Here is a 19,523-nt window from a genome sequence, read left to right as displayed (position 1 = left end):
CACAGTCTTATATTCTGGGAGCAAGTATTTCTTGGAACAAGCAGCCCAGGAATTGTTTGGTTTGGTATTGTTGAACATAGGTTTAGGAAAATAATGTCTTATCTGAGTATTATTTCATGTAGGAAATTATGTTAATTTCGGTTCTCAATGCTTATGTTGTTTAAACCTTGTTGTCTTTATCTTCAAAATGAAAGTTTGAATATTCAAATATGTAAAACATTTATGTCTGGGCCTGATTTTGAGCAAATATTCAATGTATGTTGGCAATTATTTTTACAGGGTCTTATTGAATAAAACATATGCATTTTGATGATAACAGAGAATCCATGTTCTGGTGTCAGACTGCCTAATTTCAAATCCTAGAACGTCACTTGCTAGCTTGTCTCCTACTGTAGATTGCAAACCTTTAAAATGATCTTTTCTTATCTCACAATTGGAATGTAAAAAGCACATTTTTATATTGGATTGCCAATATTCAAACGGAAGTGACTGAAAGCAAAATGTATGTGCTTATCTAACCCATGCTATTAACAACCCTTGCTTTATTTGCAGAATGACATGAATTACATAGCATCCAGTGGACTTCTATTCAAAGATGGCAAAAAGCGGATTGATTACATCCTGGTTTATAGAAAGTCAAATATACAGTATGACAAAAGGAACACATTTGAAAAGAACCTCAGAGCAGAAGGCTTGATGTTAGAAAAGGAGGTATGTGCTTTAATAGTATTAGCTATGTGGTATAATATGCTGGAAGAGATATGATCGTTTATGTTTTAGTATAAAAGTATATAACACGTGGTTTTTTAAAATGTATAGCAGTTATCTCCCAAATGTAAAAGAAATGCATATGTATAGTACTATTTTAAAATATATTCCTTTTTTACTCTACATGTTTCCATAAATTTAAATATTTTTCAAAGGGCATAACTATTTTTACAATTTTAAAAATTAAAGAAGGAATGATTCTATATAAAGTACAAAACTCTATGAAAAGAAAAACAAAATGTAGAAAGAAAAGAGTTTGCCAAACTGTTAATGTCTAGGTTTTAATATTTTTTGTTTTTAAATTCTTATTTTGTATTGGAGTACAGTTGATTAACAATGTTATTGATAGTTTCAGGTGTACAGCAAAGTGATTAAGTGATTCAGTTAAACATATACATGTATCTATTCTTTTGTGCATGTATCGTTTGAACCATGTTTTTCTCTGGATATATGTCCAGGAGTGGGATTGCTGGATCATATGGTAACTCTATTTTTATTGTTTTAAGGAACCTCCATACTGTTCTCCATACTGGCTCTACCAATTTGCATTCCCACCAACAGTGTTGGAGGGTTCCTGTTTCACCACACCCTATCCAACATTTATATTATTTGTAGATTTTTTGATGATGGCCATTCTGACCGGTGGGAGGTGATATCTTGTAGTTTTGATTTGTGTTCCTCTAATACTTAGCAATGATGAGCATCTTTTCATATGCCTCTTGGCCATCTGTATATCTTCTCTGTAGAAATGTCTATTTAGGTCTTCTGCCGATTTTTTGCTTGCTGTGTTCGCTTTTTGGATATTGAGCTGCACAATCTGTTTGTAAATTTTGGAAACTAATCCGTTGTCAGTAACATTGTTTGCAAATATTTTCTCCCATTCTGTGAGTTGTCTTTTCATTTTATTTATGGGTTCCTTTGCTCTGCAAAAGCTTTTGAGTTTACTTAGGTCCCATTTGTTTATTTTTGTTATTTCCATTACTCTAAGAAACAGATCAAAAAAAGATATTGCTGCAATTTATGTCAAAGGGTGTTCTGCCTGTTTTCTTCTAAGAGTTTTATAGTGTCCAGCCTTATGTTTAGGTTTTTAATCCATTTTGAGTTTATTTTTGTGTACGGTGTTAAAGAATTTTCTAATTTCATATTTTACATGTAGCTGTCCAGTTTTCCCAGCCCTATTTATTGGAGAGACTGTCTTTCCTCCATTGTACAGTCTTGCCCCCTTTGTCATAGATTAATTGACCATAGGTGCGTGGGTTTATTTCTGGGCTTTCTATTCTGTTCTGTTGATCTATATTTCTGTCTTTGTGCCAGTATCATACTGTTTTGATGATTCTAGCTTTGTAGTATAATCTTACATCAAAGAACCTGATTCCTCCAGCTCCATTTTTCTTTCTCAAGATTGCTTTGTCTATTCGGGGTCTTTTGTATCTCCACACAAATTTTAAGATTTTGTTCTAGTTCTGTGAAAAATGCCATTGGTAATTTGATACGGATTGCATTGAATCTGTAGATTGCCTTGGGTAGTATAGTCATTTTGACAATATTGATTCTTCCAATCCAAGGGTATGGTATATCTTTCCATCGGTTTGTTTCATCTTCAGTTTGAACTGTTTCTTAATCCTGTTTCTTATATGCTTTTAAAAAAGACTTTATTTTTTAGAGCAGTTTAAGGATCAAACTAAAATTGAGAGGAAGGTACAGAGATTTCCCGTATACCACGTTAACCCACACATGACCCTCTTATCATTGTGTAAAGCCCTTCTTTATCCCTCATAACTTTCCTTTCTTCAAATGCTTTTTTTAGTGTTCTTTAAGGAAAGCTATTTTTTCAAGTGAAACAATAAAAGTAACAATGCTCACTAGGAAAAAAATGAAAAATAGAAAGGAAATAACACAGAACCCTCACTCTTATTATCCAAAAATAACCACTCATGCTATTTTAAACATTCTAGGATTTTTTTAATGTATTTATCATATTACAGAAAGAAAAAAATGTAAAAAATCAGAAGTATAACAAAGTACAAAATAAAAAGTCAAAGTGCACATCTACCATCTCTCAAATCATACCCTTTTCTCCTTTGGTAGCCTTGCTAATAATATCTTGAATTATACTCTTCAGTGCCCCTCAATATATTTTCTGTGTATATACAAACACATATAAATTTTTTACATAAAATTAGTCATGATATACTTACTATTCTGCTATTCAATTCTGTTGTTTAACAATGTATTATGGATATCTTAAATTGCAGTGTATTTAGATCCAACTCATATTTTTTACTCAGGTGCATAGTATTACAATTTGGTGATTTAGCCAACTGTTCCCTTACTGAGAGAAAAAAATTAAATTAAGGATTTGAGGGACCCCTAAATTACTACTGATTGGATTTAACTACTTTACCAATAAGTGGATTGACAAGGTCAAAAGCTTTGATGATTTATTTGCCTAAATATCTGGATAATTTGCTAATAAGCTTTATCAATGGAATAGAGTGGTCACCCATATTTTTATATGATATTGGAAACCACCCCTACTTTTTTGTTCCCATGGGACATGTCTTGTGATTAGTTATCTGAGGAACATCCATAGGAAGTACTGAACTATAACTCAAGGTGGCCCTAGCAAAAGTAATCCATTTATATTTATTAAAACTCTTTTACTATGTATAAAATAACAACCATACACTGCCTTACCTCTTTATGAAGTAAGGATTTATTCACACACTGCCTAGTGTTACAGAATTGGGCAAGTGGAATTCTGATCTCAGTTTCTCCTTTAGTTGTGTTTCCTCTGGGAATTTTAAACCAGAATATCCATATCACTAGTGATTAATTCAATAAGGAAGTATTTATTGAAAAAATCTTACAAACTCAAGTTTTGTGATAGGTTTTTATTAATTTAATTTCCTTGTGATTTCTCAAAATCTCTGTACAAACAGAATCAATCAAGTGATTGATTGTCATCTGTTCCCAGAGCAGTTTATACCTGCTTGCTATTATAATGCTGGTAGTTATTTTGCTCATGTATTTATAATTATTTCTTAATTCAGCAAGTAATTTTGACAGATTCCATGAAGATGTTGGAGATCAGGTGAGTTAAGCAGACCACACTCCTGCCTTCACTGAACATACAGTCTGTGGAGGAGTCAGTCATGAAAATTGTTTACTTGTAAAAGAGATATAACTTGGCTCACAGTCTCCACCTAGTTTTCTTGGTGGAAAGTCCAGATTCTCTTTGTGTTCCTCTCCCTCGCTCCTCCAAGTTTTCCCAAGAATAATACTGGATGTTATTCATCCAAAAGGGGTTTTGTTTTGCTTTTAAGGGAAATCCATTCATTCTTGAGCTCCCACTCTTCAGTTACTGCCAACATACTCCCATTTTTCTTAAAAAAAGCATCATGTCCCATTTTTTTTTCTACTTTTTCTAGAAAAAAGTACACATGTGTACCTTTGTTCCTGGACAAATGGCTTTTCATTCTAGGTTCCATAATTTCATTCTAGGTTCCAGATGATTATCTGGTTCAGAAAGGCATCTGATTCTCTGTTAGTGGTATGAGAAAAATATTCAGAGCAATGGAATCCGATTCTGGGAATTCTTAAGAATTAGACCAGAGTACTCAATTTTGTTAAAAGCTCCTTAGATAATTCTGATGCACACTTGATTTTGCTTAAAAACCTCTTGGCTAGATCGAAGACACAAAGTCTTATGATCTCTTGCAGGAAACAGTATACTAACCTGTTAAGGTTCGAGTAAGCATGCAAATTTGACAGCTCTGTAAGGCTATGGACTTGTAGGATTTACTGTTTATCCCCAGGATTTTCACAGGACCTTGCTTTAATTACAGGAGTAATTACTCAATAAAATGTGCTAGAAGAATAAGTGAATGAATAACTGGTAGCAACTGTCAGTGTTGTTTTTACCACTACCACCACTGCCCCCCACCCTGCCACCCCAGAGCAGGAATGAGAAGATCATGATAAGGTGTCAAACAAGAATAACTTCAGGGCTTCCCTGGTGGCGCAGTGGTTGAGAATCCACCTGCCGATGCAGGGCACATCGGTTTGTGCCCCGGTCTGGGAAGATCCCACATGCCGCGGAGCGGCTAGGCCCGTGAGCCATGGCTGCTGAGCCTGCGCGTCCGGAGCCTGTGCTCCGCAACGGGAGAGGCCACAACAGTGAGAAGCCCGCGTACCGCAAAAAAAAAAAAAAAAAAAAAAAGAATAACTTCAGATTCCTAATTGGCTCATGATTGTTCTGATTAGGGATTCTGGATCTTGATAATGATCAAAGGAAGAAAATGCACTAACTCACATGGATGATTATTTCTTGCATTCAATGGCATTATTACATTTTGATTAAGGTATTTCTGTATTAAGAAATTTTATTCATATAAATTCCTTTTAAATGGGTGATAATGATTCATGTGTAGACAAGGGGAAAATGTCCTTCCCTCTCAGATCAAATTGTGGCATGATATTATCAGCTCTGATTCTAAGTGGTGTCTGTTCTGCTGTCCTTTGCAGCCAGCTGTTGCAAACCCTGATATCATGTTTATTAAAATTCATATTCCATGGGACACCCTGTGCAAGTATGCAGAGAGGCTGAATATCAGGATGCCCTTCAGGTACTTTCAGATTCTATTTCATTCTATCTCAATGTATATTAAGATGAGCCTGTTTTTTGCAAAACTTGAGAGCAATAAATGTAATTCTTTCTACAGAAGAAATGCTTTTTCTTCCAAAGTTTAGCTTATCTTGGACATTTATCTTTCCTTCTAATTTGCTTGCTTAATGTGGTAAGTGTTCTGGTTCCCAGCTGTATCATTTCTAGCTGGACTTGACTAGAGGGAGGGGAAAAATAGTTGTTTTCAAATTTTAACTTATAATTCCCAAGATCAATTTCACTTCTTATTTAATATAGGTAGATGGAACTCTTATTTTTGTGAAAGTCAGGAAATGTAAGTGTGTAGCATCCTTATGTATACAAATACAGTGTTCTTTCTCTGTATAGCAGTTAGCAAGAATCATTCCTCAGGTGGAATGCACCCAGATGGTTTCTTAGCTCTGTCCTCAATGCCAAAGAATAAATGGTAATAAAAGGCCTTCTCAGTTCAAAGATTTTTCAGTCCTTCCTATAGGCAAGCAAAAATTGAATAGATGTGTTTCCCCATATTGTGTGTTTTGTGTTATATGCAGAACCTATCACTTTCCTTCATGATCTCTCACAATAAAATTCAAGTGTTTCTACTATGTGCAAAGTTTTAACTTACATTGAAGATATGAACACTTACACTTATTTGGAGCTCAGTATGCTTTATCAACTGCTAAGAAGGTTTAAAAAGGTTTAGGGTAACAAGATACCAAGTAAAAGAACCTCTAGATAATGAATATGAATGAACAGTAGGAGTGCAATTCAAAAATATGGAGAAATTTCTCAGACCTGGTAACGTGGAAGAGGCCAACTCTGTAAGAGTGCTGACAGCCTCAGGTCTCATGACAAGCCTCTACAGTATTCAAGATGAAATATGGGATGTTGATCACTGTCTTTTTAGTCATCTGAAACACCTCAGGCTTTGGAAGATGCAACCACAGTCATTGCCCACAAAACAGAAATTGATTAAATGTTGGCAACTACAGAGGAATCTTACCGTGACAATATTAGAATTAGATACCTAAATTGACTCCCATTCCTGCTTGGGTAAAAGCTTCAAAATTCTCTGTACAGATGATTTTTATAAGATAGGTAAATAATACCTTGAAGAGCTTGGCAAAAATAATAATAATAACAAAATAAAAAAGAAAAGAAAATGAGTAAAGTCTTTTGAATTCTTTAGCACCTTATATAAATTATTAATAAGATACCTACAAAAACCTGAAGTTTGTACATTTTTATGAAACTTGGTCCCTGAAAGAAGCAAGTAAGGACCTATGAGATATTATTTGTATTATGATTAGATATTTTGAAGTCTACAGAGGACTGTTTTTAATTCAGGTCATTCTACTGAACCAAACTTGAGAGTACAACTAGGTAAGTATACACTGTGCAACTCTTCATGTCTTGAGTTTTGAGGAATTTTTTCCTGCTGACACTACGTCTCCTTCTAAAAAGTCTTGTGAAATACATGCCTGTGACTTATTACAAGCTGATAATGGGAGAATACTTGCCTTTGCTCTATCTGCTTTCTTCTTGTTTAGTCTATATATATATATGCATGCTACACAAAATCATGCAGAATTAAAACAATGAGTTTCATTTTAACTTATGAAATTATCAAAGACTTTCACAAGTAGTACTCTTCAAACCTCGCACAGATATGGTGAATAATCACCTCTGTTGATTTATGGTGAGCATCAAATTTCATAAAATATTCTGAAACTGAATTTAAAATTATTTTCTGTGAGACTTAAAACTTTTCATAACCACTTTTTATCTTAGGAAGATAATTGAAAAATATGTAAAAACATTCCCCTAAGTACTGTTTATAATTATGAAAAATGGAAATATCTCCTATGTTCAATGGTAGAGGATTTAAATAATTTAGATATACCCTTGCAATGCAATATAATTCATTTATAAAACAAATGGGTACAAGGATTTATTAATGGTTGTAGTGAAATAATAAATAAATTTAAATAAAATGTGAAGGATATGCATGTATTCATACAATGAGATTTCAACAATGTAAAATGAATAGAGATAAAATTGGAAGAAAATATAATATGCTAAACATGATTGCATCTGATGGGTGGGATTGTGGGTCCCTATTATTTTATTTGTTTACATTCTTACAAAATTATTTTAAACAAGTTCTATTTTGACTGCAGGATATAAACAAATGCAAAAGAAGTGTGACACCCAAGACAATAACCTACTTTCTGTTATCAGGGTGAAATTGCTAAAAAATTCCAAATTAAGCCTGATTTCACATACCTTTATCCTGCCCCTATTCCTGTGATTTCACCATTGTTTCTGAGCAGAGGTATAGTTGAATTTTTGCACAAACTAATTTCCTTGTAGATCTAGAAGGAGGAAACCCTTAGAGACTATCACAAAGCGTGCCATTTCAGTGTATTTCAGTATTCAGGTTCTCTTCAGGTTAACTGTACATTGTGTTAAAATATTCCATCAAAAAAAGGAGCTTATCTTCCACTTATCTTCTCTGGACTTTATACAAAGCACTTGTTTGCCAGGCGTCCAAAAGATTGAATCCTTTTTTGCTATCCAAGGGGGAATTTGTCATCATTTGATTCTTAGTCCCTGGCAAAGGCACATTATTAATTTGAAATTATACGTTCATTCAACGAAAAGGTAAATGTTGGTTAACATGTTTGCTTTACACCAAATATTTGACATTCATAATTTCAAAGATGGTTTTCCTTTCTTTGTCAATATACTTTCAAAGTATGTCCATTCTGCTGTAGTTTATAGGGAAAAAGTCTTACAAAGACGATGGCAACAGAATCTACAGCATCACACATTTCATACAGCTCATTCCACCATCTCAGTTGGATTTTATTAGTTTTAAAAACAAAGTCTGTTAGAATACATTGACCTTTTTTCTCTCATTTCCCTTACTCTTGACTTTTCCAGATAAATTTTGAGGAACTCTGAAAGAATAATCAATATTCTCATAACTTTGTTTTTTTTAAAAAGTCTGTATCAAATTTAATTATTTGTGTCTTTACCTTAGCAGTTCATTAAAAACAATTCCCTTACCAGACTGTGTCTCCACTTTGTATAAATTAGACCCTAGGTCTCCAATCTGTGTGCCATAGTGCCCTTCTATTTCAACGGAGGTTTTGAATAAGGTGTTTTCTTCAGTTGATGGTTTTGCCTTTTATAAATGATATTCATTTTTATTTTCTGGTAAGATTGCATTTGAAAGAAGAGTTCTGATACATCCAAAGAAAGAAATATGAAAACCATGAAATGTATTCAGTTACTGTCTCTTTTTATTGATTATGTGGCTCAAATTTCTCCTTTATAATATGTTTTTCAAGATAATGTTCACAATTTCCACATTACTGAAATTTTGGAAAATGCCATTGTGATTCTTTTGATTTAGTAATATAAATATTAGAAAATATACAGATTTTTCTCAAAGTTTGTCAAAGGAACACTGGTTCCAGAGGATGTAAAAGAAAAATATCCTGTGACCAAATATGTTCCTGAACTTCCAAGTTAAACAATAAGTTTATTTACTGTAGGAATTTTTTGAGAAGTGGTTCTCAGTCTTCAGAATACATCAGAATCACCTGGGAAACTTAGTAAAAATGAAGGTCCCTAGAACCTGCATCCAGAGATTCTGGCATATTAGGTCAGGGATAAGATTGGGTATTTTTAATAAGCATCCCAAGTGATTCTGTTACAGTTGATAGAGAAATATTGTCTTGAAGATTTTTAATATGTTAATAGTTCTTATAATTTTTATAAATTTCAACAGACAGTTACACAGAGAAGTCTTTCCTTAATTTCCATCTGATGATGGATTTTTTAAAATCTTAATATGATGATGTTCTTGGGAAAACAGTTTGAGAAATGCTGGAACTCAGAGTTCTTTTAGAACATATTTACAGATCAGTTTAAATAATAGATGTAGCATTAACTAACTCCTTAGTAACCAACTTCTGATTTATTTATAAGGTACACCTAAAATTTGGGATAGCAGTCAGCTCATAAAAAAAGAATGTTATTCAAGCATAGAATAAGTGGCAAAGTGTTTTCATGATTACCAATTCATTTTCCAAGGGTCAACTGTTATCATATTTAGGAACATATATATTGTCTTAAAAGTAAAATATACAAGACTAAGAAAGAACTTAAATAGGAAAAATACATATCTTTTTTCAAGACAAGATTTTTAAAAGATTTATGCATAAAAACATATCCGTGCTTGACTATTCCATGTATTTATTCAGTGTTGAAACCTATATATTGCATTTCAGAAAGAAAAGCTGCAAATTTATTCAGGAAAAAATTATTAGAGTTATAACCCTTCCTTCAAAAGTTTTCTGGTAACTTACTGTATGAACATGAAACTTCAGCATTTTATCTAAATTTTATGCTTGATATTCTGCATGTGTAGAATTTTATATACATAAATTTTCTAGCTTTTTCTTTTCTTGATTATTTTTCCAAAGTAGATATGGCTTGCGTATTGGACTTGATGTTTCCAAACTAACCAAGAAATTTTAGAGAGTTAAAATAGTCCACATTTTCTAGTTTTTATTCTATCAGGAAAGACTTAGCCTGTGTCTTGTACACTCCAGAAATATCAATTCCCACATTCATTACTTTTCTTTTGATTCAAAGGTGATTCTTATTCATTCTTACCCTTCTCTCACATTAAATTGGTCAAACATATTTTAAGGTGATTCAGTCACCCTGTAGCTTCTCAGGTTGAGTTCAAAGGTGGGGTCAACCTTCCATCTTTCCTCAAGCTCCTCCTCCCACAAATATTTTAATCATAGCAAATTTGGGGGAAATTTTTTTAAAACATTAAGAACAATCTTTTATCACAATTGGGATTAAACTTAGATCACTTTTTTGTGCAAAGGATAGCTCACTCAAAAATAAAATAATGTAACAACATACAGGGAGCCCAATATATAGAATAGATAACAGTGCAGTAGTTTTGCTTGACAAGGAGCAGGGACCCAGGGTCGCACCCATGTGACCGTCCGTCCTTCTCATTTGGCCACACAGACATCTCCACAAGTGGCCACTGGCTGTGTGAAACGGTGATTGGAAACAGTGATGGAGATAAGCATTTACTTATAATTTTGAGCGGTTGTTGTAATAGATGGGTAAGTAGGTAGGTAGATAAATGCTGTCTTGATGCAAGGTGTAGAATAGAAGAATCTTTCAAATGAAAAATTAAGGGAAAATAAAGAAAGCTCTGTCCATGAACAATATGCAGTTAATAAATTATGGAGTGAGGATAGTGGGTAGGAAATAATTTGGTCCTGAAGGCTCATTTATGCCGAAGGACTAAGGAAAACTGCAGGTTATTATTGACTGCATGAATTAAAGGTACACTTGTATATGCTGGGGAAATATAATTAAAAACAAAATCTTCCCCAACCAAAGAAACTTCTCCACAAACATAGAAGAGAAAGATAACCCTTTTATCACTGAATAAACATTAAACCAGAATGCAACATGCATCGCAGGCAATTCACTGAGATTGCAAATACAAAAAGAAATCTCACCCTTTTTCTATAGCCAAGCAGATACACCCATTACAGGCATGTCCTCTAGATAAACAATAACCTAACGGGTCCTCAAGTAAGAGGACTTGACAGCACTAATTGTCACACATAGTTCATCCTAAATTTGACTGGTAACTAGGGTGTTAGTTAATTGGGAAAAATGAGTCTCTTAATTTTACTTGTTCTTACAGTATAAGCAGTTTAAAAAATATGTGTATTCATCTGTATGACTTTATTCCTTCACTTGTTCTTATTTCTCCCAAAGCATTTCAAAATTAAAAAAGAAAATGTTTAAGAGAAATATTTCAAAAAAGCAGCAATAAAGAGAATAATGTTTTATCCAAATGCCACCTTGTTCTTTTATATTATTCCTTACCATATCCACAACTGATCATTATAACCATAATCTTTATCTCCTCTTAATCACATTCCTAGATTTTTTTGATGCTGGAAATTATTTTAAACCAATTTCTACATTTGTAGTTTTTTAAAGCGGTACCTTATTTAGTAAATGTTTATTAAATTCAAAGTGCCCTCAGGCACTGAAGGAAATAAATGCAACTGTGAATTAAACAAAAGCCCATTCATTTATTCATCAGCCATTGGAATGCTTACTATTTACCAAAGAATGTGCCAAGTATACACAAAGTCAGATGAACTGAAGCTACCGTCTTCAAGAAACCCAATCTCCTATAGAAGATAGTCATTGAACAGTTATATAATATGGGGTAAATAGTGCAAGAGAGTACTTTGTAGAGGAGATTCAGAGAGAAGGTGGGTTTATAGTACAATAGGGATTTTTTTTAACATCTTTATTGGAGTATAATTGCTTTACAATGGTATGTTAGTTTCTGCTTTATAACAAAGTGAATCAGCTATACATATACATATATCCCTATATCTCTTCCCTCTTGCGTCTGTGTCCCTCCCACCCTCCTTATCCCACCCTTCTAGGTGGTCACAAAGCACCAAGTTGATTGAATGATGTATGCACACAAACCTGTGTATGTTTGATAAAATGAAGGGGGGTGATATTTAAAGTGTGAGTTTAGGCTAGACAGAGCAAGCCTTGAAACTCCATATCTGAATTTAGTGTTAGAGTATGTCAGAGACAACTTAAAAATTCTTTCCTAAGATTATGACTGGTGATTGCAATGAAATATGGTAGCTCAGAAGGTTTTTCAAGTTTTCTAAGCAGTTAATAACACAGGACTAAATATCAATTGTCCTGACTCTCGGCCCTGCTTTCTAGATACCACACCATGGAGTTTTCTGATTCTCTGGAATGGGTTTTGGTGGGTGGGGATAAAGAGGCATTTTAGAAGGCCCTGAATGAGATTCTTGAGCTCCAAGACGTGGATTTAGTGAGAATCTTTTAGAAGGTGAATTAACCTCTGTCACTAGAATATTTAGTTTCTCTAAAATCAGAATGCTACACACTTACTTAAAACACTCAATATCTTCCTATAACTTTTCACCCAAAAACCTTAGCATCAGTGGTAAGACCCCTCATCATCTGTGCCTTGTTCACCATCCCCTCACCTCTTTTATTATTATCCTCAACTTGCAGTTTATACCCCAGCAATTACCAAATTAGTCAAAGTTCCCTGAATCTTACAAGGTTTAGTCTTGCTCCCATAACCATTTCATATGCTGCTACCTCTGTCTAAAATGCCATGTCCTAAGTACTCCATTCAGACGACTACTGCCATTCATGCTTCATGATTCAACTCAGATAACACATCCTCTGGGAAAGCTTCCCTGTCTCCTTTCTCCTCCATCTATGAAAACTAATTGAGATCCCTTCACAGGTACTTCCATAGCCCTCTCTGTTTTACTGCATTATCACACTTTGTTATAACTATCACTTGTCTCCTCAACTGAAAAGTAGCTTTTTGAGGGTAAAGACCCTCTTTTGTTCTCTAAATTTCTAGTGGTTATAACTTAACATTCTTTGCAAAGTCATAAATATTCATTACATATGTGTTTAGATCAATAGATGACTTCATATAACATACAAGCAAGTGATCTGGTTAATATGCATTATGTAGCAGAAGACAAACTTTCAAAAAAGAATTAAAAATCAAATATTCAAAAGTGACCTATTGATTTATGAAAGTGTCTTTGTTATTAGTAACTTAGATTCTGAAACAATGCAAATTCACAGTTCTTCCTATTATACTGGTTCATTTTGTATCTTTCTTTAGCATGTGGAAATTAGAGTATTGAAATGCTCAGTATAATTGAATGTTGTCACTTGCTGGTTTCACTATTTTCATGTGACTTTTCTCAGCTGATTTCTTTCTTTGTTTTTTGTTTTTTTTTTTTCAGGAAAAAATCCTATTACACTGACCAGAGGAGCAAATCAATGGGCAGGTTGGTGGGTGATATGAAATTTGTTTACGACCAATTTGTCATTTGGGAAAAAAATTAAAAATGCATTTGATTACCCATATCAGCAGCTGTAAATTTTAGAAAGAAAAACTTTACTGATTTGTTCAAGATATTTTCAAAATGACTTATGCCAAATTTGACAATGTTTAAAATCAGATGATCCCTTTTTTTCTATTTACCATTGCCATTCCCACAATCCTTCCTTGATATAATGTTATGGAACAAGGATTTTAATTGCAAGTTAGTGTTTCAGGAGATTTTAATTTTAAAAATAGTTATAAAACCAGGATTGATGGATAAATGATGACCCACTAGAGTAATAGAACAATAGACACAGCAGAGACCTCTTGGATCATTTAATCCAAACATCTTATTGATGAGATGGTAAAAGAAAGACTAGCATCCAGAGTGATGAAGTGGTTTACCAAGGCCATACAGCATCTTTTGTATTACAGACCTACTCTTATTCCACCAGCTAAACCTGCCTCTCTTTCAATTCTGGTATTGAAAGGAAACTTCTTTTCAAGAGCTTTATCTCAAAACAACATCTCTTTACCTATTGTGGTTAACAGTAGCTATGGCAAAGGATTAATTAAAATACAACCCTGAGACACAAGAAACTCTCCCACCTGAATTGCCTTGACCCCGTTTCACTGGAGAAAATGAGCTTCCATTTAATGAACTCTACAAACAAAAGGCTTGTAAGAATTCGCTGTTTTTCTGCTCCTTGCAGAAAAATCAGTTAACAAAAATAGAATGTGAATGTCGTAGAGGAGCCTTATTGAATAATGTTGCAGGATATTGCAAATCAGAATGACACAAAAACTAGCAAAATCATACAGTATAAATATCTGACCATTTTAGGAGAGAATTTAATAAATATAGTTCTTTTACCAAAGAAAAAGTCTGAATATAATTTAGAACTCTAAAATAGGAAAATTTTGAATTCTAGAAGAGAGTATTGTACTCTATTAAACATTAAATTTAGGTTGGTAGGAATGAGTGACAAGAAAAGGAAATCATGAGGGGGAAAACTTGAAATCTGAATGAATGCTAAAGGAATTAGTACTCAAATGGCTCTTAAAAAATTAATGATGTTTCTTAGCCAGTCGGATTCCTCTGTTTGTCAGGTTGACATGCTCAGATTTACAATGAGCTTTCATCATTTCTCTTGTGCTCATTCGTTCCTGGTCTATATAAGCAAATTTCCAAAGTTATTTTTGCATAATAAGGTCAAATTCATTGGAATATTATAATATATAAATTTACAACCGCAGGTTTTCCATATTTTTCTCTGCATGTGCCTGTTTAATATTGGATGTGTTGATAAAACATGTTTAGGTTTGCTTCTGGGTGCTGTATAGGATTAGTGAGATTTGCCACTGTATAATTAGTGTGTTTTCTGCTAAATAGGCATCTTCCTTTCAGAGACTCACAGAAGGACAAAATCCTGTATATTAAATTGGCAACCAATGTCTATGTAATACTGTCATAATTTAGCTTTAGAGTAAACTTGTATTTAGAATTCCTGATAAATATGTATATTCTAAATCCTAAAGAAACATTTTTAATAGTGGAAAATGTTTTTCTTTACTATTTTGGTCAAGCAAAAGTAAACTAGAAAAATGAATGCTATATTATGTGTCATAATATGTTTTATTATCTTTTGTGTTTATTATTTTTTGTTTAATTTTATGAAATGAAAATAAGGTTGTCAGTTATTCCAAACAATTGTTAATGTACCTTAAGCATTACTATAGTCTACTGCTTTACAGTTTACATATTACAAATAGTTCTCTTTGTTCTTTGAGTTAGTGAATGCGTATGGGGAGGGTAACAAATAAATAGGAAAGGCATTTATAAAATTATATGACATATTAAACTGAAAAAATGACTGTCTTGGTATTTGCCTGAGTTTATACTTTCAATTAAGGAAAGGACTGATTTTGATTTTTTTTAAACTTGACCTTTGGAAAAGAAAATTTAAATGTTGTGTGTGTGTATGTACAGGCATCACTGTTATAAAATTATAAAACCCAATTTTTAGACAATTGGAAAGAGGAAAGCAAAAGTCTAATGTGTGTACTTAGATGTCACTTGTGCTTTTCGTATCCTGACGTGGGAAAGATGTTTTGTGCATGGGTAATTTGACCAGTAAACATTAGGGGTAAATACGTACAGGCAGTTATCCAGGTTTCAAAGATCATCGTTTCTCCAGGCAGGTCGAAAGGAAATGCCTATAGTTTTATTATTGCTGCTATCTATCATTAGCTTACAAAGTACTTTCATATTCAATTATCAAAGCATCTTCAAAAGGACCATTCAGGGGGGCAGAACAGAGTAACTGGGTTGCAGATCAGGGAAAATAAATGACTCCATTATCACCACTCCTTACCACCCCACATCTCATCCCCTAGCTTTCACAGCTGGTGTGATAGAGTTTGTGCTCTGACCACGTTCTTTTGGCCCTTTAATCCAGGTTTCTTTTCAATTTCCATTGAATTCTCTGCATTCCACTGATTTTAGCAAAGGAATTTAAAGCTCTGTTAGAAGTCATCCTCACATTATGCCATGAAATCTTGTCTTTGCAAGACTGCTAACATGATAGAAGTTTGGTAGAGAGTAGGTAATACGTTAGGTCATGTTGGTGGCATGGTGGTAGTAGTGGTGGTTGTAGAAGTAGTAGTGTACTCCTTTTCCTCATTATTATCATAAATATTTATTGAGTGTTTACTTTGTGCTGGGCACTGTGGGATCAGTCATTACCTATTTAATTATCAGAATATCCCTTCATTTAAGAGATGAGAAAACTGAATGAGAATCAAAGAAATTAAATAATAAGCTAGATCTTCACATCCTGTGATTCAGATCCAGCCCTGACCACATTTCACTATTAGACATCATGTATTCCTTCATAGAAAGTATGTGAAAGGCCTAAACTGATAATATGGTTTATTTTTCTGTAAAAGGTCAGTGATGGTCTAAAAGTCATTTTATTTCATTTCTTTAATTTTTTTTGATTGGCATTTATTTCTAGTATGTTTGCAATTTTGTCAGAGATAGTAAGCCCTTGGGTGCTATAGCTATCAGCATTTTCTAAGTGTCATCAGATGCCTCCTTTTATTTGATCCTCCTAGCCACCTAATGAAGTAGGACAGATGGAATTACTTTCTCTCTTTACAGATGACGAACCTAAAGCTCAAAGATTGAAAATGTTTGGCTCAATTTCAATGACTGGCAAATTCATCCTCTAATTTGTTGTTGTTGTTGTTGTTGTTGTTTTGTGGTACGCGGGCCTCTCACTGTTGTGGCCTCTCCTGCTGCGGAGCACAGGCTCCGGACGCGCAGGCCCAGCGGCCATGGCTCACGGGCTAGCTGCTCCGCGGCATGTGGGATCTTCCCAGACCGGGGCACGAACCCGTGTCCCCTGCATCGGCAGGAGGACTCTCAACCACTGCGCCACCAGGGAAGCCCCATCCTCTCATTTTTTATCCCATTGTTTTCTCCACTAGGCTAACTTTGAAAAGTTGGAGTAATTGCTATATAATCTATTCAGTGTTTTTACATGTCTGTGCACTAGTGGCTGGAATACAGCGATATTTCGTGATTTCAGAGGCTTTCTTTGTAATAAGAAGAAGCAAAATGGACACTTCAGATAATGCTCATTTATTATTTTAGGCTAGAAAGAAATGCTCTGGTCCCTCCAAAACCAAAAAAGACTTGGTATCTAAATGATAACATTACTTGGCAAAGAAAATGTCCATACTCTTCACATGCTAAAAATCAAAACTTGATGCTCATTTCAAATTATATAGACATGGTAATTTTACCATAATAGACTTGAATGAAATCATTTTTAAGATACAGTCTGCCTGCACATGGCTGTACTACATTTTTTAAAGTTTAAGCAGAGTTGGCCAAATATTAAGATGCATTGTACTTCTAGGAAAATATTCTATCCTGCCACTTTGACTCACTATTGCAGAAGAAGTCCATAAACTGCCAAAGATAGAACCTCATAAATAGTGTGTAAATATAGCACATTTTTAAAGTAAACACAGCTGTTATTATAGCAACTCAGAATCTCATTTTCAGAATCAATCTCTGGAGTCAGTATGTCTTTTGCTTTCATTTTTGTCTTTTGAAAAATAAATATGATTCCAATCAGTATATGTACCACATAGAACTGAGTTGTGACTGTAATCTAAAGCTGAGGCCAAAGTATCCTGATGTGAGATTTCCTGAAACAGTGTTTTAATATTCTCTAACCTGGAGTCTATGCTAAATCCACCCCTCAAAGCGCAGTCAGTGGATAGCAGGATGAGTACCCCCGGGAACTAATTAGAAATGCAGAATCTCAGACCCCACCCTAGGTCTGCTGAATTAGTATCTGCATTTTAACAAGATCTTCAGGTGATTTACATGTCCCTTAAAGTCTTAAAAGTACTGCAAAGACTCCTTGACTCAACTCTCCTTATTGTTAATCATCAAGTTTAATATAAAACACCAACTCATGGGCTTCCCTGGTGGCGCAGTGGTTGAGAGTCCGCCTGCCGATGCAGGGGAAACGGGTTTGTGCCCCGGTCTGGGAAGATCCTACATGCCGCGGAGCGGCTGGGCCCGTGAGCCATAGCTGCTGGGCCTGTGCGTCCAGAGCCTGTGCTCCGCAGCGGGAGAGGCCACAACAGTGAGAGGCCCGCATACTGCAAAAAAAAAAAAAACAAAACAAAACACCAACTCACAACTCTCCAGCAATGTCAGTATTAATTACTTTTATGGGTGAGGAAACCAAGGCAAGAAATTAAATAACTTATACAAATTTCCATAGTTACTATAATCTAGAGCTGCCTTTGAACCCAGTTTTTCTTGACCCGAAACTCTTGCTGTTACCATAGGACCTGTGGCTCCCAGAACTTAATGCGTTGAGTGCATTGTAGCCATTTCTTTCTTTTCAGTCTCCACTTTTCTGGAGCCACATTGCTATAGATTTTTTTAAGTGATCTATAGCCACACATATATAGATATAGATATATACATACATACACTCAACTTTAATAAACAATCTTGCTGGTTTTATTCTTTATGCTTTTTCCTACCCCATCTTTATGTATGATGATTTTCTAATACTTTCCACAGATTTTTCTTATGAGGATCACCTAGTTGCCCTGAAAGACTTTAAATAAATGCAAGATTTGGTTTGCTTTGGAATTGTTTCCTTTGTGTGGGTACAGGAATAATGCATGTTTGTGTGTGAGAATGTGGGTGTGTGTATGTCTTTTGGGAATCTTTCAGAATGGTAGTGGAAGGTAGGCATGGCTCTGGAGTGCAACCTAATTCAGTTCTAAAATGTGACTTTGTTCCAGGGTGCAAAAATATTTTAGAAGAATCAAAAAATGGATGTCCCAAAACCCCATGGTTCTTGACAAGTCAGCTTTCCCAGACCTGGAGGAGTCAGACTGCTATACTGGCCCCTTCAGTCGTGCACGAATTCACCAGTGAGTTCCCATCTCTTTTCTCCCATCACCTCTTTTTAAAAATTTTTTTTAGTTATTTAATTTTTTTAGCCATGCCATGTGGGATCTTAATTCCCTGACCAGGGATTTAACCCAGGTCCTTGTCAGTGAAAGTGTGGAGTCTTAACTACTGGACCGTGCCAGGGATCACCCCTCCCACCTCCCACCACCTCTTGAAGTCACCCTTTTGCTCTTTACATCATTGGCTCTCATGTTTACTCCATACAACTCTTTCTACAATGGAACAGTAGGATATGAAGGGGAAGGGAGAAACATTGCTTGTCGCTGAAGTACTGAAAACAAGCTAGCTCGGAAAGTGCAGTATTGGGGAATGACATCAATTTTTAATGTGTTCTATTTGGAACCACATTGCTTAAGTTAGTACAAAATTTACAGGAGCCAGCGGACAATCTGTTCTTGTTCCATGCTCAATAAGAAATATGATGACATTTAGGCTTCCTTATAAACTGAAGGATATTAAAATGAATATTTGATAATGCCCTGTATTATTTATAAGTGTATATTTTCTCAGCCAAATGATTTTTTTTTAAGAAGATGGTTTCTCTTCTGATTTATTATACTTTACATGTATTCATTTTAATGGAGAAAATACATAGATGACTACCCAGGAAC

At 34.5% G+C, this 19,523-nt stretch overlaps 1 protein-coding gene across 1 annotated transcript in view; it reads left to right on the top strand.

The window, feature by feature from the left end:
* Nucleotides 1–19,523, top strand: part of ANO3 (anoctamin 3) — a gene marked incomplete at both ends in the record, with an annotated part of 386,431 nt that overhangs the window by 272,192 nt on the left and 94,716 nt on the right. The window contains 4 exon segments of the mRNA XM_079709019.1: nucleotides 553–711; nucleotides 5,296–5,396; nucleotides 13,315–13,359; nucleotides 18,741–18,872. Of these exon segments, the coding sequence (XP_079565145.1) occupies nucleotides 553–711; nucleotides 5,296–5,396; nucleotides 13,315–13,359; nucleotides 18,741–18,872 (437 nt within the window).

The sequence above is a fragment of the Hyperoodon ampullatus genome, assembly GCF_949752795.1.
Source record: "Hyperoodon ampullatus genome assembly, chromosome: 7".
Classification (NCBI taxonomy): Eukaryota; Metazoa; Chordata; class Mammalia; order Artiodactyla; family Ziphiidae; genus Hyperoodon; species Hyperoodon ampullatus.
This window is presented reverse-complemented; position numbering and strand designations above follow the sequence as displayed.